Below are 26,608 nucleotides of genomic sequence, written 5' to 3' on the forward strand. Positions count from 1 at the left end.
TACAGATGAAACAGTGCAGGGGAAGGATAAATAGCTTGGCCAAGCACACAGTGCCAGGAAGTAGACATATTCAGGAGCTGGGCTTCTATCTACATGAGCTACATTCAGTCTGTGCTCTTAAATGCTAGTCGTGCTGCCTCTCAGTACAAGTTAGTATTGCTTACAAGACCAAAAATGCTAGCCAATAACAATTCCGTTTTGATGAAAAAATGAAAGCTATAGCATGGATGATGTAGAGCTGTATTTATTGATGTGACAATGTCCACTGTATATTATTAAGTGAAAAAAATCAATTAACATTTTTATTCATTAAGATGGTATACCCACTGCCTCCCCACTCCCTGCCTCCCAAACAAACAACCACATTACGAAGCCTAGAATCACTTGCATCAGAATGTCAACCATGGTGATTCTTGTAACCTGGGGAGGCCCACCAAGCTCTGGGTTCCTTAGTGGTAGGAGGTATGAGCTGCAATAGCTTGGAGCTTTGGAGGGGATGCTCTGACATGCTCCAGACCATTGAACCCCTGAAAGCTTACCTATAAGGCACATCTCTGAATCTTTGTAACATTTCTCTCTCACCACCTGCAGTGTCTGTGACTTAACAAGTCATTCAGAATAGTCAACATTTCTCGCCTATCAGGCCCATGAGCAAACATAAGACAGGATGTGGCCACAGCTGGAGACGAGCTCCAGCCTGATTCCTGGGAGCACAGAGTAGCCGCAGACCACATCCTTGGTCCTGCTTTCAGGCAAGGGGGTCAGCCTCAGGCTACGGGGTGTCACCTCCAGGTGAAGCTGGTTCCATTAGACCCAGGGTAATACTCTGGGGACTGCTGGCATTAGCAGCCACCACTCAGCAGTCGTGGATGAAAAGACCTGGCCAGAAGAGGAGATGGTGCCAGGATACCAACAGCTTTGCAGGGGAGTGAAAAATGGTTTCTCTCTACCCTGTTATGTTCTTCGACTGAGCTATGAATGAATTAAATTGACATAAGCAGATTAACAGGAGGAAAAAAAAATTTAATTATATATGTATACACAGGAGTCCCATGAAATACAAGACTCCAAGAAGGGTCAGATGATTGACATGCATACACCATCTTGAGCTATCGAAAAGAATGGGGCCTGGGGCTTCTGCAGGGAGGTGGCCAGACAAGTGGGAGGGGGAAGGAAAGACGTGTGTCCTGATAAAGCTTGGCTGGTTTTTCACATAAAAGGTCTTGCGAGTAATAAATGTCTGGAGCAGCCCTCAGGAGAAGAGGTGAGAGTCTGTCTGCGCTGGTGTCACCTCCCACCTCCTTCCCTGTGGCCCCAGTTACTCTTCCCTGGCTGATGAGATTGTTGACGATGGGATTCATGACGATCAAATTTCTTTTGGAGGATTTGTCTTTGGGCAGATGAGGGAGGATCAGAGAAAAGCCCCTCCCTGCATGTGCTGTGTCCGAGTGCCCTCAGTTTGAAGTAAGTGGCATATTTTGGGGTACTATTGCAGAACGCCTTCAGCATCCGCTAAACCAATTAATTAATCCCATTTGTTTCCTGAATAGCAAACACTTCCTTCAAATTCTTCTCAAATTCAGCCTCCAGTCTAAGTCCCATTTGGCCAAAATCCTTGTACTGAAAAAAAATAAATAAATAGAGACAAAAACAATGTTCCTCATGATTAGTGTCATTAGACACCTTTCGACTGAGAATGATCAGGACTCTTGTCTTTTAAAAATAAAGTACTGTAAGTTGACAATTTATAATGGTATATATTTTGGAGTACAAAGTAATGTTGCGATTTATGACTGCTATGTGGAATAATCAAATCAAACTAATTAACATATCCATCACCTCAAATAATTATCATTTTCTTGTGGTGAGAACATTTGAAATTTACTCCCTTAACAAGACTGAAGTGTAAAATACACTATTGTTAAGTATAGGACTCTTGTCTTAAACACGCTGTTACATTAACCAGGTTAAACTTGAAAACTCACGCAGCTAAGAGGAACTTCTGTTTTTTACCAGAATGATTTTTACTAACAGGGCAGAAAAGTGAAGTCATTTGCATAGTTGGGATTATTACTTATTTGGCTTTGGTTGCTTATTTCAGTGGGTTAGAAAAGTAATCTATGCTCTTTCACCAATTCAGATAGTGGAAGGGTATAATGTGAGATCACTGATTTATTCCTTGCTCTATCACTTCTACTCCTTGCTGGCAATCCCTGTTAACCATATGGTCTAGTCACATGCCAAGGAATCCGGAGTTTGGAATTCCTGAGATTGAGGGCAGATAAGAAGCACAATAGCACTATAAGATGAAATTCCTCTCTTTGTATGCTGCAGCAGACACGACTCAATTGCTCTCTCTGAGCTCCTGTCACCTCTGGGGCAGGTGGGGGATGAGCTCTCAGGAACCTGGAGTTCTGGTTGCAGGGACACCTTTTGACTCACTGTTACTTTACTATGATGAGCTAAGTCCTGAACTGAAAACCATCACTCACTTTCAGAACCCTTACTTGTGCAAGCTTATTATAGGATGAGGGAAATTAAAATTTTCCAGGCACCAGAAAATGAGGGGAAGAATGGAAAGAAAGCAAATGGAAGCAGGAAGAACCACCTACTTTGTATGATGCCCTGTGGTTCTGGAAGATGAGGCGCATGTCTCGTACAAACCCCTCCACTCGGGAGTAACTGTGCTCATTCAGTCTCTTCTTGATTTTATCCAACCACATGGGCTCCTTCAGGCCTTGACACGCCTCTCTAATCTGGTGACAAAAATACCAGTGGGAAAGCTACCAGCACAGTTCAATCTCTACCTTCTGTGGCTTCCCATAAAATCCAGCAGAAATACAACAAGGTGAAGGTAACTAACGACAGCCTGTTCTCTTGCTCCATGGGATTAAGATCACAAATCTCACAAGCACCCATTTCAGGCAATGTCATGGCAGCCTGTAATCATGGGTTGCTGTTGTTACTTACATAATAATAATATGGAATCTTGGCAAAAAAGGAGCTCTCAGAACAGCAATAGACTTTCAAGAGGAGGAATTCACATTTCTGCAAAAGAAAGAGGCCATAAATGAAAAGCAGCGTGGAGAGAGTGAGCCCACGTGCATGTGCAGACAGAGCACATGACTCACACCCTTCTTCCACAAGTTTCTCTAACGTGTGTGGCTCTTGGAAACAGATGTGTCATGGCTGAGTTACTTTTTCTGCAGACACGTTGTGGTCTATCAGTGCAATTGAAGTGTGGCTCGGAAGAGCAGGCTCCTTTTGGTGCATTCCCCTGACCCCGCGCTTGTTCGTGCTTCTCACGTGTGAGGGGAAAGGAGAAGGCTTGGGCTTTGTATCCGACTCACCGACTGTTCCTCAGGACACATCTGCCTCTCCAGGACCTCAGATTCCTGACAGCACTGTTGGCTTCCTGAAGACTCCTTCATCCTGCAGAAGATGCAACTCCACGGGGTCCTGAGAGATTGGACTTAGGTGAGCAGAGGGCAGGGACTCTGGAAATGCCCTGTGGCTGCCACTGTCCTCCTTCAGGAATGGCTGATGGGCTCAGCTATGGGGGGCAGGAGAACACCTCCCAGAGTATCCAAGAACTGCACGTGGGGTCTCCAGCCATTGGCCTTTCCCTTGTGTCATTGGGAGCAGTAGGCAGGAAGCCTAAGGAAGGTGGTGTCACTGTGAGTGTGGCTCTCCTTTTCCTGTCGGAGCTGCTGGGAGCACAAGGAGTCCTGCTTACCAGGCCTGAGTTCCAGAAACTGGATTTTCAGCTCCAGGGACCTTGGGCTTCCATCAGCCCAATGAGACCATGCCACTTGTCTTGTATGAATAAGCACAAAATATAGTCCCCAAGTCCCCTTGGACAGGAGACCTTGCTGCAAAACTTGAAGAAAAGGACAATACCAGTATATAGGCAAAGGGTCCCCAACACTGGCCTCAGCATATCAGAGGAGGTGTCCCTGAGAGCACAGAGAACATTACCCTCCTGCTGCTAGCATCTCTCACTGCTCTCTGGATCACACTGCTGGGTTCCAGTACCCAAGGAACCTGCTCCTTCTCCAGCTAAACACAAGCAGGCACTCTACTGGGGAGAGCACATGGCAGGTGGAAGGGTCCCTTAAAGGACGAAAGAGAGGCACCTGCATGTCACTCACTTCTCAGTTTCCACAGGCGGGATGTGGCAGTCCTCATGGAAGACTCTTGAACAAGTGTCACAACAGAACAGCTCCCCTCCGTCCCGGCAAACCTCACACGCATCCAAGTTTCTCATCTAGAAGGTAAAACAGTGTCCACGTCACAGGGATCTGCCACCTGTGACAGATTCAGGAAGGCCACCGCTCTGGGCACTGCCTTTGCATGAACCTGCATGGACAGGCATATGCTTCTCATTGGGATATGCAGGAAAATCATGGCATGGAGATTTCAGAACAAATCCTAGTCTGTAGCGAAGTTCAGAAGGAAGGGGTATGTGTCAGAATTGAAAAGTTTTCCTTATAAAACCAGAGATTATAACACAAAAAGACTAGCAACAAAGCAAGAGGATGATTTTTAGGAATCTGAGTAATTGTATTATGCTACAGATAAGACCAGGTGTTGAAATAAAGTATTAAATCCATTTGCCTATACCACAAGTCAACTGGTGAAAAGGAGAATTACATATGATGACATAAGCTTCTGAGATGTCATCACTTCCCATATTCTTGGCCATAAGTTCCCCATGAGTTGAAGAGATGGCCTAGTTAGGGGTTCCTGGACTGTAGGTTCTGAACCTGGAAGGCTGTGCGCCTACCTCTGAGGGGAAAGGACCATGGGTGCAGATGACCAGGTGGGCCCCTGGGAGCACAGAGCTCTTCGGCTCTGGGAGCCTGGCAGAAGATTCCCCCATGACATAGCTAACTTGGATTGTAAGATGTGAAGGTGTCATTTCTAATGACCAAGGACAGTGGTAACAGCAACCATACAGTGTTGAAGATGGAGGCCCTACCTTCATTTCCTGGGCCCATAAAAGAGCTGGTGCTTTGTTCTACAAAAAGAATGGTAAATCAACCAATCCTACATTTCTCACCAGTCTCAATATGTGAGACCTTTAGCCAGGGTTAATTTCATTCGGGGAAGTTACCATCCACGTGTTGTGGAGCAAATCCCAGTCACTAATAACCAACAGAATTTATAGAGCAAATATAGAGACCAATACACATATGCTGTACTGTAAATACATGTGTATTCACGACAAAGAACCAGTCTGTGTCTGAGCCCTTTGTCATTCAAGGGAAAAGTGCTACAAGGACTATAATTACAGTTCAATATTATGTGCAGCCTGGACATCTGGTGACACTGGGAGGGCCCAGAACGGCCTAATCTACAAGTTCTCCCCCAGCTCTGCTGCTGCAGGTAAGGCTTCCTACCAACACTTCTGATCAAGAGGACCACTTGCAAGTTCTGCTTATTTTTGAATAGCTGATTTCATTTCCCTCCCAGCCATGGAATTATTCAAACAAGCCAATCACACTCTCTTTCTGGAACCAGGGGACAGCCCATCCTCCAGAGCCACTGGCTGTTCCCTCTGTTTCTGAGCGCAGCCCCCATGTGGCCCTGTGTGATGTGGGATGCCTGCCCATCCCCACCGGGCTATTTGTAAATGTGACTAATAAAGTGCTCTCAATCTCATCTGTCCAGTGACAAATGTTGCGTGTTCCACCATCTCCAGAGCCCTAGGTGGGAATGAAGTACCAAAACTTAAGTATGTCAAATCCTTAGCCTTTTAAAAAAATTATTATTTCAATAGTTTTGGGGTAACAGGTGGTGTTTGTTTACAGGTATAATTTTTTTTTAGTGGTGACTTTTGAGATTTTGGTGAACTCATCACTAGAGCCCTGTACACTGTACCCAGTGTGTAATCTTTTACCCCTTACTCCCTTCCACACTTCCCTCTCAGTCTCCAAGGCCCATTGTATCATTCTTATGCCTTTGCATCCTCATCTCTTAGCTCCAACTTATAAGTGAGAATATATGATGTTTGATTTTCCATTCCCGAGTTACTTCACTTAGAATAATGGTCTCCAGCTCCAACCAGGATGCTACAAATGTCATTATTTCACTCCTTTTATAACTGAGTAGTATTCTATAGTATGCATATATATGTACACACACACACACACACACACACACACAAACATGCATGTGCAAGTGTCTTTTTAATATAATGATTTCTTTTCCTCTAGGTAGATACCCAGTAATGTTATGAAATCCTTGAGGTGTTGCTTTTTCTTGCCAGAAATCTCTGTAGTCTAGTTTTGCCTGAGTTTTGCTCGGGCCTGCTGGGATCCTTCCAGCCACTTGGCAGGCTGTGCTTGGCTCAGGCTATCAGCCTGGATCCCACACCTACCAAGAGCGAGTCAGGCATGGAGCTGGGAGGGGTATGTAAGCAAGCATGGGTACAGCCAATGCACACAGTCAGACATGCCTGCCGTTGCATAAGGGCAGGCAACTCCAGGTGCTGGCATGGGCACTGGCTCTCTGTGAGGCTGTGCCTGGACCAGGCACACTGCAAGCAGCTTCCATGGCTGGCACCAGGGAATGTGGTAGCACCCGGAAGCTTGAAGATGCCAGGAACCGCAGGCCCTCCAAAAGGGAGTCACAGCCCTGGCTTGGGGAGCTCCCAGCACTGGGCTCCCCAAAGAGCTACAACCCCTCTCTCCTTCTCTTCACCCACAATGCAGCAAACAAGGGGCATGTGTTACAGCTCTTTTAGCCTCGCCATTCGGTGGATTCTGAGTTCCTGTCCTGCGACCAGGAAGAATGAGGCATGCAGACAAGTGGAGGGTGAGAAAGATGAAGAGGAGCTTTCCTGAGCAGAAGAACAGCTCAGAGACCCACTGTGGGTAGCTCCTTTCTGCAGCCAGGGTGTCCAGATGAGTGTTCAGCCCTCAGCAGAGAGGAAGAGGTCCTGGGGCGGGTGGCTTCTCTCTGCTGGCAGGTAGTCCCTGGGGTGTGAAGCTCCTCTCTGCTGCTGGTCATCCAGGATGTTCTCTCTAAGTCTGACTGAGTTCAGAGCTTTTATGGGGCTCAGAGGGGAGAAGCTGTGTGCGGACTGGTCCATGGACAACCACGAGGAGGCCTTGGAAAGGCATTACAAGTTCCCACTCTGGTCCACAGGATTGGCAGCCCAGTCCCCAGCCTTCAAGCCCTCCCTTGCCTGAAGGTGGTGCCTCACCAGGGACTGCCTCTTCCCACCCAGGAGCCTGTCTGCCTTCCCCCACCACCCATGGTGCCGGGCCCCTTGCCCCAAGGGGCACCTGCAGGCCAGCACTGAGCTGGCCCCAGCCCATTCTTGACCTCCCTCCTATGCTCATCAGCACCCAAAGTGCAGAGGGGCACAGACGGCAGGGGGCTGGTGTGTCAGCTCTGCCCCAAGCATGTGCACACTCAGCTGGGCTGCAATCACATCTGGGCTCAGCCCCAATCCCACTCCAAGATTGGAGCAAGTGCTGGGAGCAGGAAGAGGCCAGACAGTGGAAGCAGACACCCCCTGAGCCTACTGTGGCAAGGGAAGGGTAGCCTCTTGGGCCCCCAAGAGTACTGGGAGGCCCAGGTCTACAGTTGTGATCTGGGCACCTAGAGTTGTGCCTGGAGAGCTCCTGTCCTGCCAACTTGGGAGAGGCGGGGCTCCCACTTGTCCCTGGCTCTGCAGAGTGTGGAGGCCCTGGCCACACCCCTTCTCTGCATCTCCTGCAGCAGTTGTAGGTGAGGTGCAGATGGCACAGTGCTCCAGCCAACCTCACACAAAGGAACCAGACACTCTGGGGCCAGTTCTGCAAGTCCCAGCTGCACCTTTGGCCAGGTGCTTGTGGGTTCCCAGGACACAGTGGGGAGAGAAGTCCAGGCTATGATGGAGGCTCTGGGCCTGGGGGCAGGTCCTGCCAGCTGTGTGAGGGTGAGGATGGCACAGTCAGCTATCTCAGGGACATAGGGCACAGGGGACCTACTGCCGCCACTGCTGTTCCTGCAGCCATTCCTGCTGCCCTATCTACCTCCTTGCATCCTGGGTTGGGGTCTCCAGCCCTTGCCGGGCCCTGGTGGGTGTCTGGGGCAGGGGTGACTTTGCTGCAAGTTCCTCCTGTGGCCCCAAGGCTCAAGGACAGCTTGGAGTACCCCCCTCCTGGCTTGTGACCCTGCCAGTGGGAATCTCCAAGAGCGGATTGCAGCCCCAGTCTCAGCTGCCAGGAGCACCAGGCTCAGCAGTCACTCTAACTCGGGGAAAATCCTAGGGACACGGCCTCTGGGGGCCCTTTGCTTAGACTCCTGCAAGGCACAGGAACCTGGAGCTGTGGGCAGGGTGGGTGCAGTGGCCACATAGCTAGCTGAGTCCTGGAAGTGGGTGTCACTCCCACTTCCCGTGCTGGCCCCTGAAGCACGGCCACTGCTCCACGTTCAGACCCGAGCCCCATGTTACACATGCAAGTGCGGAACCACCACTGGCCCAGCTCCACCTTGGGGCCTGTCTCTGCTCACCCCTCCCTGCCTGACCATGCTGCTACCCCACCAGCGGGCAGCTGGGCCTAGCCTCATTGCAGTGGCTCCCAGAGGCAGGCGCCCAGGGCCAGCTTCATGGCAGCAGCCACGTCAGACAGCCTGCCACTGCCATCAGTAGTGGGATCGCTGGGTCAAATGGTAGATCTACATTTAGTTCTTTAAGGAACCTCTGTACTGTTTTCCATAGTGGCTATACTAGTTTACATTCCCACCAGAAGTGTAAAAGTGTTCCCTTTTCACCATATCCATGATAACGCCTACTATTTTTTGATTTTTTACTATTCACGTCCTTTGCCCATTTTTTGATGTGATTATTTGTTTCTTTCTTGCTCATTTCTTTGAGTTCCTTATAGATTCTGGATATTAGTCCTCTGTCAGATGCATAGTTTGCAAATATTTTCTCCCACTCTGTGGGTTTTCTGTGTACTCTGCTGATTATTTCTTTTGCTGTATAAAAGCTTTTTAGTTTAATTAAGTCCCATCTATCTTTGTTTTTCTTGCATTTGCTTTTGTGTTTTTCTTGCATTTGCTTTTGTGTTTTGGGTCCTAAACTCTTTGCCTAAGCCAATGTCTAGAAGAGTAGAATTTTTAGGTTTCAGGTCTTAGATTTAAGTCTTTGATCCATCTTGAGTTGATTTTTGTATAAGGAGAGAAATGAGGATACAGCTTCATTCTTCCAAATTTGTCTTGCCAATTATGCCAGCGCTATTTGTTGAATGGGGTATCCTTTTCCCCCTTTATGCTTTTGTTTGCTTTGTCAAAGGTTAGTTGGCTATAAATGTTTGGCTTTATTTCTGAGTTCTCTCTTCCATTCCATTGGTTTATGTGTCAGTACTGGTACATTCTCAGTACATGGTACATATACTCAGACTATGCTGTTTTGGTGACTATAGCCTTGTAGTATAGTTTGAAGTCAGGTAATGTGATGCCTCCAGATTTGTTCTTTTTGCTTAGTCTTGCTTTGGCTACACAGGCTCTTTTTTTGGTTCTATATGAATTTTAGGATTGTTTTTTCTAGTTCTGTGAAAAATAATCATGGTATTTTGATGGGAATTGCATTGGATTGGCAGATTGCTATTGGCAGTATGATCATTTTCACAATATTGATTCTATCCATCCATGAGCATGGGACATGTTTCCATTTGTTTGTGTCATCTGTGATTTCTTTCAGCAGAGTTTTGTAATTTTTTTGTAGTTTGTAGAGGTCTTTTACCTCCATGGTTAGGTATATTCCTAAGCATTTTAATTTTTTGCAGTTAGTGTAAAAGGAGTTGAGTTCTTGATTTGATTCTCAGCTTGGTCACTGTTAGTGTATAGCAGTGCTACTGACTTGTGCACATTAATTTTGTATCCTGAAGCTTTACTGAATTCATTGATCAGATCTAGGAGGTTTTTGAATGAGTCCTTAGGGTTTTCTAGGTGTATGATCATATTGGCAACCAGCAACAGTTTGACTTCTCCTTTACTGATCTGGACACCCTTTATTTCCTCTTCTCGTCTGATTGTTCGGGCAAGGACTTCCAGTATCACGTTGAATAGAAGGGGTGAAAGTGGTCATCCTTGTCTTGTTCCCGTTCTCAGTGGGAATGCTTTCAACTTTTCCCCATTCAGTACTATGTTGGCTATGGATTTGCCTGAATACCTTATTTTTTCACTATGTGTTTTTTTATAGGCCCTGTGATATTCATGCTTTAAGGGGGTTCTATTATGGTATATTTTGATGTATTGTTTTAAGATTTAGAATTCCTTTTAGCAGTTCTTGTAGCACTGGCTTGGTAGTGGTGAATTCTCTCAGCATTTGTTTGTCTGAAAAAGACTTTATCTTTCCTTTGTTTATGAGCTTAGTTTCTTGGATACCAAATTCCTGACTAATAATTATTTTGTTTAAGGAGGCTAAAGATAGGATCCCAATCCATTCTAACTTGTAGGGTTTCTGCTGAGAAACCTGCTGTTAATCTGATAGATTTTCCTTTGTAGGTTAGCTGATGCTTTTGCCTCGTAGCTCTTAAGATTCTTTCCTTTGTCTTGACTTTAGGTAACCTGATGACTCTTTGCCTCGGTGATTTATCTTTTTGTGATGAATTTTCCAGATGGTCTTTGAGCTTCTTGTGTTTGGATGTCTAACTGTCTAGAAAGGCCAGCAATATTTTCTTTGATTATTCCCTCAAATATGTTTTCCAAACTTTATTTCTTGCTGAGGAACACCAATTATTCTTAGGTTTGGTCATTTATCATAATTCTAAACTTTGTGGAGGCTTCGTTGATTTTTTAGAAAGTTATTTCTCTTTGTTGGATTGGGTTAATTTGAGAGCCTTGTCTTCAAGTTCTGTACTTAATTCTTCTACTTGCTCTAGTCTATTGTTGAAACTTTCCAGTGTATTTTGTATTTCTCTAAGTATGTCTTTCATTTCCAGAAGTTTTAATATATTTTTATTTATGACATCTATTTCTCTGGAGACTTTTTTATCTATATCCTCTATTTTTATTTTAATTCCTTTAAGTTGGTTTACACCTTTATCTGGTTCCTCCTTGAGTAGCTTAATAATCAGCTTTCTGAATTCTTTTTCTGGCAATTCAGAGATTTCTTCTTGGTTTGGATCCATTGCTGGAGAGCTAATGTGATCTTTTGGGGATGTTATAAAACCTTGTTTTGTCATTATCAAATTGTTTTTCAGGTTCCTTCTCTTTGGGTAGACTACGTTAGAGGAAAGATCTCTAACTCAAGGGCTGCTGTTCAGATTCTCTTGTCCCACATGGTGATCCCTTGATGTGGTGCTCTCCCCTTTCCCATAGGGATGGGGCTTCCTGAGAGCCAAACTGCTGTGATTGTTATTGCTCTTCTGGGTCTGGCTACCCAGCAGAGCTATTGGGTTCTGGGCTAGTACTGGGCAATATCTGCAAAGGGTCCTATGATGTTTTCTGTCTTCAGTCCTGCCAATCATGGGCACTAGCACTGGCTCTGGTGGAGGCAGCAGGGGAGTGAAGTGGATTCTGTGAGAGTCCTTGGTCATAGTTTTGTTTAGTGCACTGGTTTTCTCAAATGCTGGTTATGCTAACAGTGAAGTTGTCACATGGACAGACTCAGGACCTCTGGTGAGCCAGGATGTTAAGGCAGTAGAATCCGCTGTGGTTTTCTCCTTCCTGCAGCAAGGTTGTTCTGTTATGAGTGGCTGTCATGACTTGAGTTGGCTGGTCAGCCAGGAGGTGGCACTTTCAAGAGTGCATCAGTTGCAAGTAGTATGTGGGAAATACAAGCTTGACCTAAGGTCACTGGATAAGTATTTGGGTTTCTCAGATGAAGGGTGAGGTCACAGATCTCCCATGAGTCTATGTCTTTTGTCTTCAGCTCCAGGGGCAAGTAGAGAAAGACCATCAGTTGGGAGCAGGTTTAGGTATGTCTGAACTCAAGACTCTCAGGCAGGACTTGCTGTGGCCACTGTCGGGGATGAGGGAGTGGTTCTCAGGCCAATGGAGTTATGTTCCAGAGGGGATTATGGCTGCCTCTGCTGCTTCATACAGTTTGCCAGAAAAGTAGGGGAAGCCAGCAGTGACAGGCCTTACCCAGCTTCCAGGCAGCCAGAAAGGCCAGTCTCACTCCCACCACCATCGTGCCCCAACAGCCAACAGAGCCAAATTTACATCCAGGCCTCCTTGCCTGGAGCTAAGATCTTGCCCCAAGCAGGGCTTTCAGGTCTCACCCCTCCCTGTCTGCCTTGGCTTCTATGCTTCTATCTGTACTTTAGGTTCACACCTTTCAGATTCTGACCAGGAAACTTTGTGGTTGGTCAAAATAACTACAAAGTTTGGCTGGAAGCCTCCTTCTCCCCATGGCCCTCCCCAAATTGTACTGGCTGCCCTCCTCAAGGACTCCTGTGAGATAAAGTCAGAAATGACCTCCCTGGGGACCTGCCTACAGGGGTCCTTGGGGGAGGCAGCTCTTCCTGCTGCTGTCTCTACTTTTATATTTCAGCCAGCTCCCTAAATTCATTTCGGGTCTAGGTTAGGTTAAATCCTTCTCCTGTGATCTGGATTTCCAGGTTCCCCAGTGAGGATGTGTGTTCAGAGATGGACTTTCTCCCTTTCACACTTTGGGAACCCACAGTTTTTGGCTGTCTCATGGAATTTGCAGTGGCAAACTACTTCTTTCAAAGGGTTTGTGATTCCTTCAGTTTTGCTGGTATATTCCTGTGGTGGTTCTTGGAGCAAAAGTTTACAGTGTGACTCTCAACATGCTGTTCTGTCCATCTGAGTAGGAGGAACAAGTTAGTCCTGCCTCTTACATGCCTTCCCCCGCCCTTCCAAACCCATATCTTTTCAAGAAGAGATTTGATTTCTCTGGTTCTTCGGTTGGTGGCCTGGCTATGCATTAGACTCACCTCAGGAGAGTATACAAAATGCTAATGTTCTGAACCCAACACCAGAGATTCTGAATCAATGGGTCAGGGTTGAGGCACAGGCACTGATGTTCTTCTTTATGACAGAATGGGCAATTCTATGTATCAGAATTGGTACATCTGGGGATCTTTAAAAAACCCTAATGTTCAAGTCATAAGTAGTGCAAACTGATTAAATTAGAATTTCCTTAGAAGTGGGATACAGGAAACAATACTTTTTAAAAGCTCTTCAGGTGATTCCAGGCTGCAGGACAATTTGAGATACAACCTGAGCGAAGTCTGGTTGTGGAGACATGGGGATGTTATAAGTCAATGTTGTTACTGGCCTTGGAAAACTTATTAACAGAGGTGACCATGCCTTTGCTGGAACTGTCTCACTCTTTTCCCCACACACATCTGGCTGTCGGCTGTGAAACCTAAATCTCCATGTCTAGCCTATACAAAATCAGCCACACAAACACTGACCTCTAGGGCAGTTTTAACTGTTCATGAGTCCCTGAACTGGCTGGGCATCAAATCAATGTGGATAAGACCTAAATCTTGTTGGAGGATTGCTTTGGAGGTAAGGTGTATATAAAACTATTTGCTTATCCCTCCTCTGTTAAGTATCATGTATCAGTGTTATTGCATGATATCCTGTGTGAGTGCTGCCCCCTACAGTTGTCCAAGAAGGTGACCCTGCCTAAAATAGACATTTCACTGCAATGAAAAGAATCAAACCATGACTTCATTTACAGAAGGGACTCATCTATGATTTCAGCAGAACCGAAAGCAGGCAGCCATACAGCAAGCAGAGAATGGATGGGGCCCATGGGATCAGAAGGTTTGCATAGTACTGAGCACGAGATAAGCAGTTGAGTAAAAATGCCTCATGATTTGCTAGGTCATGATAGTTTCAGTCCTAACCAGCTCAGCACCCTAATGGCTTCCCTGAGCCATTCCTTTACAGGACTAATGACAGGCTCCACACCTTGAACATAATAGCTTGGCCTGGCCTGTTCCTTCTGTCCGATGCTTAAGACCATCTTTAGCTCTACCTGCACCTTGGAGTACATTTTCGGGATTTTCCCTTTCATCCACACCACTTACTCGAAAATGCTGTTATCCTCTCACATTTGCTCCTTCCCCCTAATCACCAGGCCAGCCCTACCCATTACCACTTCAAGCTTTGTCTCTAGAGACCTCAGTGGTCTAGAGCTCAGCCTCTCATACTCACTATCCAGGGGAAATAAGAATATTGGAATGTTTCCACTGAAACAAAGGGAAAGAATGCTTTCACACTGAGACAGCCAAGCCCAGACACATCTACCTGGCTTCGGTGATGCATCTGGTATTCTTTGCTCATCGCACACAGCAACATACTCCAACTGAGACTGAACATGTTTCAGGGAACAGCAGTCATGACACAGAACATATGCCTGGAGAAAGGAGAGGGACATCCTGGTAGTAATAGTTCAGAATTTGTACTTACACAAGGGTCAACTGAAGTATTCTTGTGAGACTTCAGTATTCTCTGTTGAAAGAAAGAAAGATTGATTTATAATATTGAATGTGCTGTTTCCGTCTATCACTTATTTAAATTTCGATAGTCATCTTTGAAGGGATTCAGGAACAAGTTGTAAAAAATAATTGGGAAGATAAGAAGGCCAGCAGGCTGGGGTGGCTCCAGTGCTTTAAGTTCCTAAGTAAGCAAACTGAAACCTGATGTAAACAGTAAAATGAAACTAGAGATCTGCCAACTAGAATCCGCCACCTAACCTCTAATTAGTATCCTTCCATGATAACCCGTTAAATATAGTTTCTCTGTCTTACTCCTGTGTTGGCCTCACTGTCTGGACTGCTGCAGAAGAGCTCTCTGAACTTCTCTTTGTGCTGAGTGCTGCCCAATTCATGACTTGCTCTTTGCTCCAATAAATACTATTAAATTTATTTCATCTAAAGTTTTATTTTTTTAAATAGTCTTCCCTTTACCTCACACCTGATTTCATGGACCTACATATCTACTGAGAGAATGAAAAGTGCCGAAGTATTACCGTTCAACCCAACACAAGTCCCATTCCCTGCAGGGAGTCTGGACTAGTTTGCAAAGGCCAAGTCAGAGAAACTCTACTTGTCCTCTTACTCCAAGGGGCCCTCAGTCATATCTCCTAAACTTGGCCTTTGTGTCATCCCACCCAGAGAAGCTGCAATAATAATCAGGCTGAGGACTCATCCCCCACAGCCTCCAGGGACCTAGGGCCCAGAGTCCTGGAGGCCATGGAAGTGCCCCAGAGAAGAAGAACACTGCTTTCTCCAGCTCCCCTAGGGACACAGCCCTGGTGATAAAATGCCTCCAAGTTCCTCTGTGCTGCAGTTCTTCTTCCCGAAAGCCTCCCCCTCTCCCTTCTATACAAATCACTAAAAGATGTCAGGTTGACTGAATTTTCAGAGGTAACCCACTAGATTTATTTAGATTGCTTTTGGGTATCCACTGCATGACTTGGCATCCTTCCCTTCTGGGATACAGACAGGCTCAGCTTTTGTCTATACCCCTGGCAACAGAGGCCATAAACAAGTGTGATCCAAAGGACAAGCACCTGAGAGGTGACCTTGTCCCTGACTGCCTCTCTGACTAGCCTAGCTAGAATCTCCCATCCCACCCCATTTATAATTCATCCATGTTTACAAAAAAATTAAAACAATCTTTTTTTTTTTTTTTTGAGACAGAGTCTCACTCTGTCACCCAGGCTGGAGTACCATGATGAAATCACAGCTCTCTACAGCTTTGACCTCCCAGCCTCAAGTAATCCTCCCACCTCAGTCTCCTGAGTAGGTGGGACTACAGGTGTGCACCATGATGCCTGGGTTTTTGTTTCTTTTTTGTTTGGCTTTTTTTTTTTTTTTTTTTTTTTTTTGGAGAAGGAGTATCTCATTATGTTGCCCAGGTTGGTCTCAAATTCCTGGGCTCAAGTCATCCTCCCATCTCAGCCTCTCAAAATGCTGGCAATATAGGCTCAAGTCACCATGCCTGGCCTGAAATAATTTTTGAGGTCAATCTTCTGTGATGGTTATTGGCATTCAGTATGTGCTTGATAATTATATGTTGAATGGGTGAATAAATGAATATTATCTCACTGAGAAATTACTGGAGTCTCTTAAGCAAACATTAGCACACAACGATTATTCTGGGTGAGTATATCCGATTGTTTTACAACACCTCAGCTGCCACAAAAAGGTTTATGTGGCCCTTGTCATGAGCCTGAGCAGAGATGCCATCATGTGGCACTGATAGTGACACTGAAGTTTCCAGAAGCCAAGTGATTCTGTAAGCAAGAGAAGCTCTGAGAGGCACAGAGGATCCATGGAGTTCATAATGGTTCCTGAGATCTGCCACTTAAGGGAACTTCTGTTCTCTCCACGAGGAGACACAAAATATAGAGGCAGTGGCAGCTTGTTGCTACAAAGTGTTATCCCCCGGAATTGGGAGAGAGTCAGTTAGTTGGCAGTTGCCAGTTCATTGGGGTCATCTAGACTGAGTTTCTCATGGTACCTGGGGAAAGGTAGAGATGCTGGTCTTTAGTGTACTCACTGAATAGGTGACATAATAGTTTCCCTTCAGGAAACCCAGTGGATAAAATGTCTCGGTGGCTGAGAGTTCAAATCAGCCAGAACATCAGATAATGCAAAGGCCTGGATCTCAGGTTCCCAGTAGAATATGAAGCCCAGAGGCTGTTTTAGAAGTCTGTGAGTATCTTAAATGCATATTTCTACCTGAAGTGCATAAGGATGACACTTTTTCCCTCCCCCTTCTCAGGTTCTCATTCATACCCAGTCTTGGAAAAACCATCACCTTGTCCTGAATCTACACTGCACTTAACCTATTTGTTTGCTGTATTCTTCAAAAGAGGGAAAAATCAGTTTCACAGATAAAACCAGGTCTGCACAGTCCCTCTGGCAGAGCCAAAGAGGTGGCATCAACATAAAAGATTTTCCTGATCAGCCCCTTCTATAAAATGCATCTACCTTCAGAGACCTTCCTCCCCAGTGGTACCATCCTGGTAATGGGAAATAATTTCCCCTTGAGATGACATTCTGTATGTCTCTGTGTACATTTTTTTGGAAGATGAAAGAGGATGTGAAGGATCAGAAAATAAATATTCTTTTTCTTGGCTATTTCATGAAATGATAAATGGTTTCATATATGTCTCAAATGAATGTGAGCAAACATCTGCTCCATCTGATTTCACTAAAGTTAGAAAATAGTAATTTCAATGAAAAAAATCTGAATTTTGATTGAAGATTATTTCTTTCACCTTATTTTGAAATATTTTTATGTATCTGATGACCATGTTTGACTTTTCAACTTTGACACTCTTAAAGCATCTGCACCTATTGCAAAAAACAGATCTGGGAGGTCTATTTTGATGGTTCCTTATCACCTTCATATGAAATTGTTTAATCCAAAGAGGGCCTAGCTTCATATATATTTACTGTTCAAATTAGCAACTCTGAAGGCATATACCAAAAAACATGTTTTAAAGTGGGTAGTGGAGAAGGTGGAAGCTTAATTATAAATACCCAATTTCAGACTCCATAAAAGAAGATTTTGTGCATGTTAAATCAGTTATGTGACAAGAACCTGCGGAAAGTTATGTAAGAATTACCTTCTTTTTCCTATTTCTTGGAGGATTAGGCAGAAATCCATTCTGAAAGACAAAAAGATTCAGGTATATGGTCAGCCTGTGTTTCTGTTTTCTGAGTCTGGCATTTCCAACCTCCTCCCAAATATTTCTACCTGAATGTTCCACTACCAGCTCCAACCCAAGGTGTCTGAATGAGAAACCATCTCCCTCTCTTCACCTGTGCTGCTTCTATACTTTAATCAATAGAAGCCAGAAAATCATCTTCAGCACCGTTTTCCCTTTTCTTGTGCTTCTTTACTAAATCCTAAGAGGTTTTAGTAATCTCATACCATCTATCACCTCTTTTTTAGTCCCACCAGTGCCACTCCAGCTGGAGTCCCTACACCAGAGCTATCCGAGCAGCACACACTTACTGCATGCTACTGGGTGTCTGTCACTCTGATCAATCTTGGACACATGAAGATGGGAAAACTGAAAGGTGTCTACAGACAAAAGCGCTCACAAAAGAATAAATATAAAACAGTGAATGAAAGGCTTTAGCAGAGGGCTCAGGAGTCCTGGGAAGGGATTACCCATGGCCAGCTCAATGAACATTCAGGAAGGGGTAACACTTGAGCTGAGCATTCTAGACTGAGTATAGGTTTGCTGATGGGGAAAGCCTGATGGCTGCCTAAAATACTGTTTTATGGCCAGGTGCAGTGGCTGTTTCCTGTAATCCCAGCACTTTAGGAGGCTGAGGAGGGTCGATCACTTGATGCCTGGAATTTGAGATCAGCCTGGCCAACATGGCGAAACCTTGTCTCTACTAAAAATACAAAAATTAGCCTGGCAGGGTGGTGCATGACTGTAGTCCCAGCTACTTGAGAGGCTGGGGCACAAGAATCACTTGAACCTGGGAGGCAGAGGTTGCAGTGAGCCGAGATCGAGCCACTGCACTCCTGCCTGGGTGACAGAGCAAGACTGTCTCCAAGAAATAAATAAAATAGAATATTGTTTTAAATGTCATTTCCAATCCTAAAAGGTTTCACTGAATCCTTGTTATCTCAGTTATAGGTTTGATCTCTTCAGTCTGGCATTAAAGCTCTCTACAAACTGCCCCAATTGTTGGATTATGCCTAATTGCACACAACCTGTCTACATAAATCAGCAAAGTTACTTTTGCCATGGTTATAGTTTTCATGCCATTCTGGCTTGTATGCCATTCGTTCTCTGAAGTGTCTTCCTCCACTGCTTGACTATCAATTCTCTTCTTTCTTTCAGTGCACAAAGCTGTCTGCATGCACCCTAGTCAGAATGACCCTTCCCTCCTCTAAGCTGCTGTGACTATCCTGATGGAGTCCCTGGTACAACATGGATGTGTTGCACTGGAGTGTGGTTATGAATGTGGAGCCCCTCTCTCCTGAGTGAGAGGATAAACTCACTGGCATCAAGGCTTTAGCTATGACCTAACACACATTTGGTGAATAAACAGTGACCTCATTATTAGGGAACAACAAGAAGGGGCACAGGTCTGGCCCCTTGTCACTGGAATACCTCCATCAGCCATCGTAGGGGCCACCTGCCACAGCGCACACTCAGCTTCCAGTTCTTTGATCTTGCGTGGCCTCCTTTGATTTCAAATTCCCTGGGGGTGAACCAATTTCCATCCTCACTCTGTATACACTTCACCAAGATTCCTGTAAGACCAGGGTAAGTTGATCCTGAGCCCTCTTTGTTCCCAGTGCTCAGACTGTGGCCGCTCACCAACTGATCACACAATTTGTGATCCAGATCAACAGCAGGAGGGTCTGGCCTTCCCTCTCAAGCTTCAGAGGCCCGAAATCCAGCCTGAAAGTCCCCTCTAAGGATATTTCCTGTGAGGGTACACATTTCTTTGACTTTCATCCATGAAGAAAGTGATAGTTATCATCAAAGGCATCCTTTTAAGTGTTTCAAAAGCACTTACAGAATGAAGTAGAGACCAGGCCTGAGTCTCCAGATGGCTCTGAGGGCAATGTTGGAGGCAGAATCTTCAACCTGTGGCTACGGTCTAAGATGGGTGCCCTATGGCTCAGGGGGCCACTCCAGCAACATCTGCACTCTCAATGATAACATATTTTGTGCAGTTTAATGGCATTATTGAACAGAGATTTTCACATCTCTGCAATCATGGGTAGCTGATATTTAAAAACTAATTGTGAAACGTTATCCAATAAAAAAATTTAATGTTTATGTAAAAGATAGCCACATGCTCAATACCATTAGTCATTAAGGAACACAAAGCAAAACCACAATGAGATAGCATGTCACACCCACTAGGATGACTGTAATTAAAAAAAACACAGACAATAACAAGGTTGGTGAGCATGTAGAGAAACTGGAGCCTTCAAACGCTGCTGGTGGGAATATAGAATAGTGCAGCCACTGTGGAAAACACTTCGGTGATTCCTCAATAAGTTAAACACAGAATTACCATATGACTTAGTAATTCCAGAACTGAAATATGTTCACACAAAACTTGTTACACAAATGTTCAAAACAGCATTATTTATAATAGCCAAAGAGAGAAAATCGTTCCAAATACTGAGTTTATAAATAAAACGTAGTATATCTATACAATGAAATATATTATTTGTCGATAAAAGGAATGAAGTACTAATACATTCACTGTGGATGAACTTTGAAAATATCATGCTCAGTGAATGAAGGCAGTCAGGAAAGGGCATGTATTATAGAGTTCCATTTATAGAAAGGCCTACAATAGGCAAACTTACAGAGCAGAAAATAGATTAGTGGCTGCTTAGGTGGGAATGGGCATTGACTGCTAATTGACAGGGTTGTTTTTTTTTTTAGTGGGGAACACATTGTTCTAAAACTAGAGGATAATGATGACTGTACAATTCTGCGGATATGCAAAAAATAGTTGATTTGTACACTCTAAGTGGTGAGTTGTATGATATGTGAACTATATCTCAGTAAAGCTGTTTAAAACTAGTCACAATGCAAATATTTCTATTAATTGGCATCCAAAGAGTCATATTACGAGTAGTCTGAGATGACGGCCATTCTAATAGACATTTTTTGCAAAGTTTCTTATAATTTACAACAAAAACATGTAAATTTATGTATTTTACGTTAATATGTAAAGTAGTTCTCACAGCTATATCATGAGGCAGGTGTTTAATTATTCTTCCCTCTCTTGGATGAGAAATTTCAGGTTCAGAAAGGCCCCCTTCTCTACTCAGAATGGAACAGTCACCCCTGGCACAGCCAAGGCTGGAACTCAGGCTTCCTAATTTTAAAACCTGAGATTGTCACCCTAAGCCAAGCACCCTGCCTTGGTGACTGCACTCTAGAAGGAAGAGAGAATATGAAGGTCGAGGCTGAGGGCCTCTTCCCTCTTCTGTCTGACTCAAGGTAAAATACGTGACATTTTCCATCTGTGAATTGACGTTCCTGCACTTCTCTTTGGTTCTTTGGTCACCCCGTGGACACTCCCTGTGCGAGTGAGCATTTAATGGGTGCAATTTCTTAAAGTCTGAAAATGTCATCTTAGGGATCCCTTCCTCCTTCCCACAAGCCAAACTGGGGTCAAAACTCCTTGAATGATGTGTAATTCACATGATAATTCCCCACTACTTGTGATACCTTCAGATGGGAGCTACAAATTAAAGACCATAAAACCTACCTTGTTTCAAATTCTTCTTATGTAAAATTCCTTTCACCTCACCACAGGTCACTGGAAGTAAAGGAGCCTTAAAATCCACAGTTTTTTCTTTGTGCTTTCTTGAAGCTGAAAGAGAGGATTTCTTCACTCTGTCTCACTTTGCAAAGGCACATCCCCCCTCCCTACTGAGGTAATTCCTATAAAGACACAAGGGATACTTAGAAAATTCTATTCCAAAAATTTCTAGAGTTTCAAAATCTTCCTTCTAAGTGGCACTTTTGATACATAACTACAGAATATCTACCCCAATTTCACTTTTCAAATTTCATACAAAATGGAATGCTTTAGCAGAGAAATTAGACTTCAGTAAAACTCCTAATCTAGTGAGCTCCACTGATTCTTATATGATAATGAAACACAGTTGCTGTCACTGGTGTGACAGGAGCTCTCCAGCTATGCTGTTTTGCTGCAGGTAGGTAGCCTTAGATGAAGCCAGAAACCATACTTGATCTCCCCATTTTAGCACTGACTGGGCAAGCAGGGAGAGGATAATGATGAGATAACCTAATGGAGATGATGTCTGCCTTCTATTTTTGCTCTTTGCTTTGGTTCATTTCTCCTTTATGTCAGCTTTCCCCATAGCTGAGAGAAGAGCTCAGGAAGTTCTAGAATAATCTGAAAATTATACAGGGTGGCAGATGAAGGACTGGAGACTTGATTTCACAGAAGTAGGGGGTGAAAGTTCTTCAAAGGAACTCCAGGAGGGTGAGCAGCAAATCCTGCCCTTCCAACCAAAGGTGTGGGGCCAGGCATGATGGCTCATGTCTGTAATGACAGCACTTTGGGAGGGCAAGGCAGGTGGATCACTTGAGGTCAGGAGTTCAAGACCAGCCTGGCCAACATGGTGAAACTCCATCTCTACTAAAAATACAAAAATTAGCCAGGCGTGGTGGCACCCACCTGTAATCCCAGCTACTTGGGAGGCTGAGGCAGGAGAATTGCTTGAACCTGAGAGGCAGAGGTTGCAGTGAGCTGAGATCACACCACTGCACTTCAGCCTGGGCAACAGAAGTCATGATAAACAGGGGAGTTGTCCTTGGTCCTGGTACAAATTTTTAGAAAGGCAGACTATTAGGACTGGGCTGGACTAAGAAGAAAGATAGTTGGCCTACGTACAGAATGGGAGAAAATTTTTGCAATCTATCCATCTTACAAAGAGCTAATATCCAGAATCTACAAAGAACTTAAACAAATTTACAAGAAAAAAAAAACAACCTACCAAAAAGTGGGTGAAGGATATGAACAGACACTTTTCAAAGAAGACATTTATGCGGCCAAAAAACATGGGAAAAAAAACTCACTATCACTGGTCATTAGAGAAATGCAACTCAAAACCACAATGAGATACCATCTCACACCAGTTAGAATGATGATCTTTAAAAAGTCAGGAAATGACAGATGCTGGAAAGGATGTGAGCAAATAGGAATGCTTTTACACTGTTGGTGGGAGTGCAAATTAGTTCAACCATTGTGGAAGACAGTGTGGTGATTTTTCAAGGATCTGGAACCAGAAACAGCGTTTGACCCAACAATGCTATTACTGGGCATATACCTAAAGGATTATAAATCATTCTGCTATAAAGACACATGCACATGTATGTTTATTACAACACTGTTCACAATAGCAGAGACATGGAACCAACCTAAACGCCCATCAATGATAGAGTGGATAAAGAAACAGTGGCACATATACACCATGGAATACTATGCAGCCATAAAAAAGGATGAGTTCAGGTCCTTTGCAGGGACATGGATGAAGCTGGAAACCATCATTCTCAGCAAACTACCACAGGAACAGAAGAACAAACACCACATGTTCTCATTCATAAGTGGGAGATGAGGACACATGGACACAGAGAGGGGAATATCACACACTGGGGCCTGTCTGGGGGTGAGGGGTAAGAGGAGGGATAGCATTAGGAGAAATACCTAATGTAGATGACAGGTTGATGGGTGCAGGAAACCACCATGGCACATGTATACCTATGTAACAAACCTGCATGTTCTAAACATGTATCCCAGAACTTAAAGTATAATAAAATGAAAATTTTAAAAAAGACGGTTGGCCTAATTCATGCTCCTGCTCTCCAAATGAGAAAACTGAAGCAAATAAGGTCAAGTGATCACTTCAAGCCCACACCAAGGAAAAGAAAGTCTTAGGACACAGATCTATAACCACAACTCTGGTTCACCCTTAGCGTGTAACCTGTGGCTTTCTGTGTAGCCAGAGAAAGGTCAGCTAAGTAACTTATGGGTTATACTCTTTATATGGCAATGGATTATCTCCAGCCATGAAATTTATCATTTCAGTAGAAGTAGCACTTTCGTGTCCCCTGGGCCCCTGGGGTCTGGATGTAGATGCATCACCAACTTACTTACTTCTTCCCTTGACACACTTTGGACATGACTAAATTGGATACCTTTCTCAATAGTCAGCTTCATAAAACAATTAAGGAAATAGGTTTATTACTGAAAATACAGCATAAAGCACAGTAAATTAGATGTTTGGTTATTGAAAGTGCATTCCTCTTTTCTTTCTTACCTCTTGATCGGACTCTTTTCTGTGGAGCTCTGTTACTCCGGGTGAAGCGGGCTCTAGGTTTGCCTCTCTTTCTCCCTGAGAAAGTAGAATAATATAATCACAGGCACAGACAAGCAGCTGTATTACATATATTGCTGCTTTTCAAAAATTCCATTTAAATTTAACTTTCCAAAAGCCTGTTGAATGCATAAATAAAAAGATTTAAACCCTCACCTTTAAAGTATGAAGAATTAGATGGCTAGTATTAGATTCACTTTATATTGCATTTTCCTATTCTTACATTAGAAAAAAAACTAATTGAAATCACTATTTCACATATATCTCAAGCAACAGTATAAATGCTTCATTCCATATTTTGAAGGTTCATTTCATATTTTGAAAGTTCATTTCATATTTCATTTCAAATATACATATTTGAAATATATATGGCATATAATATGTTAAACACTTATACATCCACTAATTTATTTAATCTTTGTAAGATCAAAATGATGACTGCTGTCATTACAGAAACTTAAATATTCAGAGAAAATTGAGACAAAACTATAAAATTAAGTGAAGGCATTTGGGTTTTTTCTTAGCAGAGACACAAATAAATGACAATTCTGTGAGTTAAGGGAAACCCTATCAGGTGGTGAGAGGTGTGCTACACATATCACATTGAGGGAAGATATTTGTACCTCTGTGCTCAAGACAGGAAATAACTCATCTAGGAGGAGGACTTGAAACGGCAGTAAGAGAATAACCTGTAATCTGCTTACAGGGAAATTTGCCAGGTCCAGCCATTTTAATAAACCAATGATGTAAGGCAAAGGAATTTCCAGGAAAATCAGATAAAAAACAGAGGAAAACTATTTTAGAAACTGGGCAGATAAGATCTATTATATGAATATAATCAACTTACAACCCTGGCTTCTAATATTTGCTTTTTTAGATTTCACTGCTCTCAAATTGACTAAGCTTGACAAGTAAACAATTAAGGAGGATCTAAGCTCATCAATATCTCAGTAAAATTTGTATTGACTTGTAGGGCAAAAGGAAAGTGGCATGAACTTTTATCTTACTCCTAATCTTGGAAGGGCCTTGGAGATTCACGTTCACCTTCTCTTCACTGGACATCAACTGGCCATTCGCTTTGCCATTACCTGGGGATAGGCAGGGGAAAATGTATTAATAGAACAGGGCAGAAGAACAGCTGACAGGCTGGACCAAAAGCAAGTGAGGAAGTCCTGGGTTTAATTCTGGATCCTCTTTCTTTAGACATTCAGACACAGGACCTCAAGCACGTGTCCAGAGCATTTTCTGCTTTAGGAGTGTCAGCTTTTTAATTACACACAGGATTTAATTGCACATTGAAATACCTTAGAATTTGTCTACATACACACAGTCTTAAATGAAAAATGTTATAATGATTTTGTCCAAACAAATTTTTAATTTAAAAACACCCATTCTTAAAATGGATGCAGCCATTTTTTTTCCTTTCCAAACAAAACTATACACATCCACCAACCAAGCAGCCCCATCAACTGGCAAGAATAGAAGATATACAGTTTCATAAAAATTAATAATTTTCAATAAGACTCTAAAATTTTACTATTTAGATCCACTGCTTCAAAATTAACAATCATTTGGAAAATGAGACTTAAGCCTTCATTGTCTAGAAGAAAGGAAGTCCTCAGACCATGACTAAAATAAATAAGATTTTAGGGGTCTGATTATAAAGAATATAATTATAGGAAACTCAGAAAATAAAATGGCATGAAACACCACCATCTGGACAGCCACAGATGATGATGGCTATCTCCAGATGATGAGTTGTTCAAATATTCTCCTAGGAGTTTCTTTTTGGCATATGTTACTTTTTAAAGAACACTTTTTCACTACAAATGTTGATGATTTCTAATATTTTAATACACACACATACATTTAAAAACCACAAATAGAAATATAAACATCACTGACCAAATGTAACCACTGCATATATTTTTATGAATGAACTGCCATTGATTTTCTCTATAATTATGTCTCTTTATATGTAGAGATAATTACATATGTATATATAAGGATTGATAGAGACATAAAAACATACTCCACAAGCATAAATTTCACATAAAATATGGTTATACACATATATGTATAACTTACAATTACATATATAATTATTTATGTATAGTTTACAATTGTACACACATACCTTTCTTTATTTAGCCCTCTTAGAAACATTTTTCCAAATTAATAAAAATTTCTTGAGCTAGAAAAGAAAGTCATACTGAGGATGATAACACCTCCCTATTAACTGTGGATCTCCGGACTATTACATGCATGAGAAACCATTTTGTTGCGGCCATTGCATTCTCAGGCCTCTTTGTCACAGCCTGTTAGTCTACATCCTAACTGATACAGGAGGTACAGAACTATCCTGGCCCTCAGAAACTGCAGGCCTTCAGGAATACAATGGGCAGTGCCCTAATAAACTCAAAAGCAGTAACTACTTCCCTCTGCCTGCTTACCGTTCTGTTGGATTTTTTTCTGCCATCTCCTTTTTACTCTGGTCCAGGAATGCCCCTTCTTTTTTCCTTCAAACCAAAGAGAATAAAGTTAATTATGCTGAGGCATAAATATAATTCTCTGAGTTTTATATGCCAGTAGTACTCAAGATTTTTTTTCATATTTAGGTTCACAGGAATGGGGCAAAATATGATCAGTGTAGCAATGTGGAGGTTGAGTATAGAGTTCTGTTTTAACTTGGTGTGAGCCTTGGGCCATGGGCTTTGAAGACTATAGGAGATGATCTTCCTTTGAACAAAATTTTTGA

At 43.3% G+C, this 26,608-nt stretch overlaps 1 protein-coding gene across 3 annotated transcripts in view; it reads right to left on the reverse strand.

Annotated features, from left to right (window-relative positions):
- Positions 1-228: 228 nt before the first annotated feature.
- The window catches only part of LOC105704694 (nuclear body protein SP140-like), an 84,100-nt gene continuing 57,720 nt past the window's right edge, over positions 229-26,608 (reverse strand). The window contains exons 15-26 of one of the 3 annotated variants that reach the window (XM_064372912.1): positions 26,304-26,369; positions 24,858-24,938; positions 23,794-23,868; positions 21,213-21,317; positions 19,079-19,221; positions 17,567-17,608; positions 14,395-14,436; positions 4,152-4,267; positions 3,351-3,432; positions 2,971-3,048; positions 2,613-2,756; positions 229-1,620 (exon numbers count right to left, since the gene is read on the reverse strand). In XM_064372912.1, coding sequence (XP_064228982.1) covers positions 1,522-1,620; positions 2,613-2,756; positions 2,971-3,048; positions 3,351-3,432; positions 4,152-4,267; positions 14,395-14,436; positions 17,567-17,608; positions 19,079-19,221; positions 21,213-21,317; positions 23,794-23,868; positions 24,858-24,938; positions 26,304-26,369 — 1,073 coding nt within the window. In that variant the 3' untranslated portion in view covers positions 229-1,521. Of the gene's footprint in view, positions 1,621-2,612; positions 2,757-2,970; positions 3,049-3,350; positions 3,460-4,151; positions 4,268-14,394; positions 14,437-17,566; positions 17,609-19,078; positions 19,222-21,212; positions 21,318-23,793; positions 23,869-24,857; positions 24,939-26,303; positions 26,370-26,608 lie in introns of all 3 variants that reach the window. The other 2 variants (XM_064372913.1, XM_064372911.1) reach the window with 2 other exon arrangements.

This window comes from Aotus nancymaae, unplaced genomic scaffold, assembly GCF_030222135.1.
Source record: "Aotus nancymaae isolate 86718 unplaced genomic scaffold, 86718_ANA_hifiasm-v0.15.2.pri h1tg000008l, whole genome shotgun sequence".
Classification (NCBI taxonomy): domain Eukaryota; kingdom Metazoa; phylum Chordata; class Mammalia; order Primates; family Aotidae; genus Aotus; species Aotus nancymaae.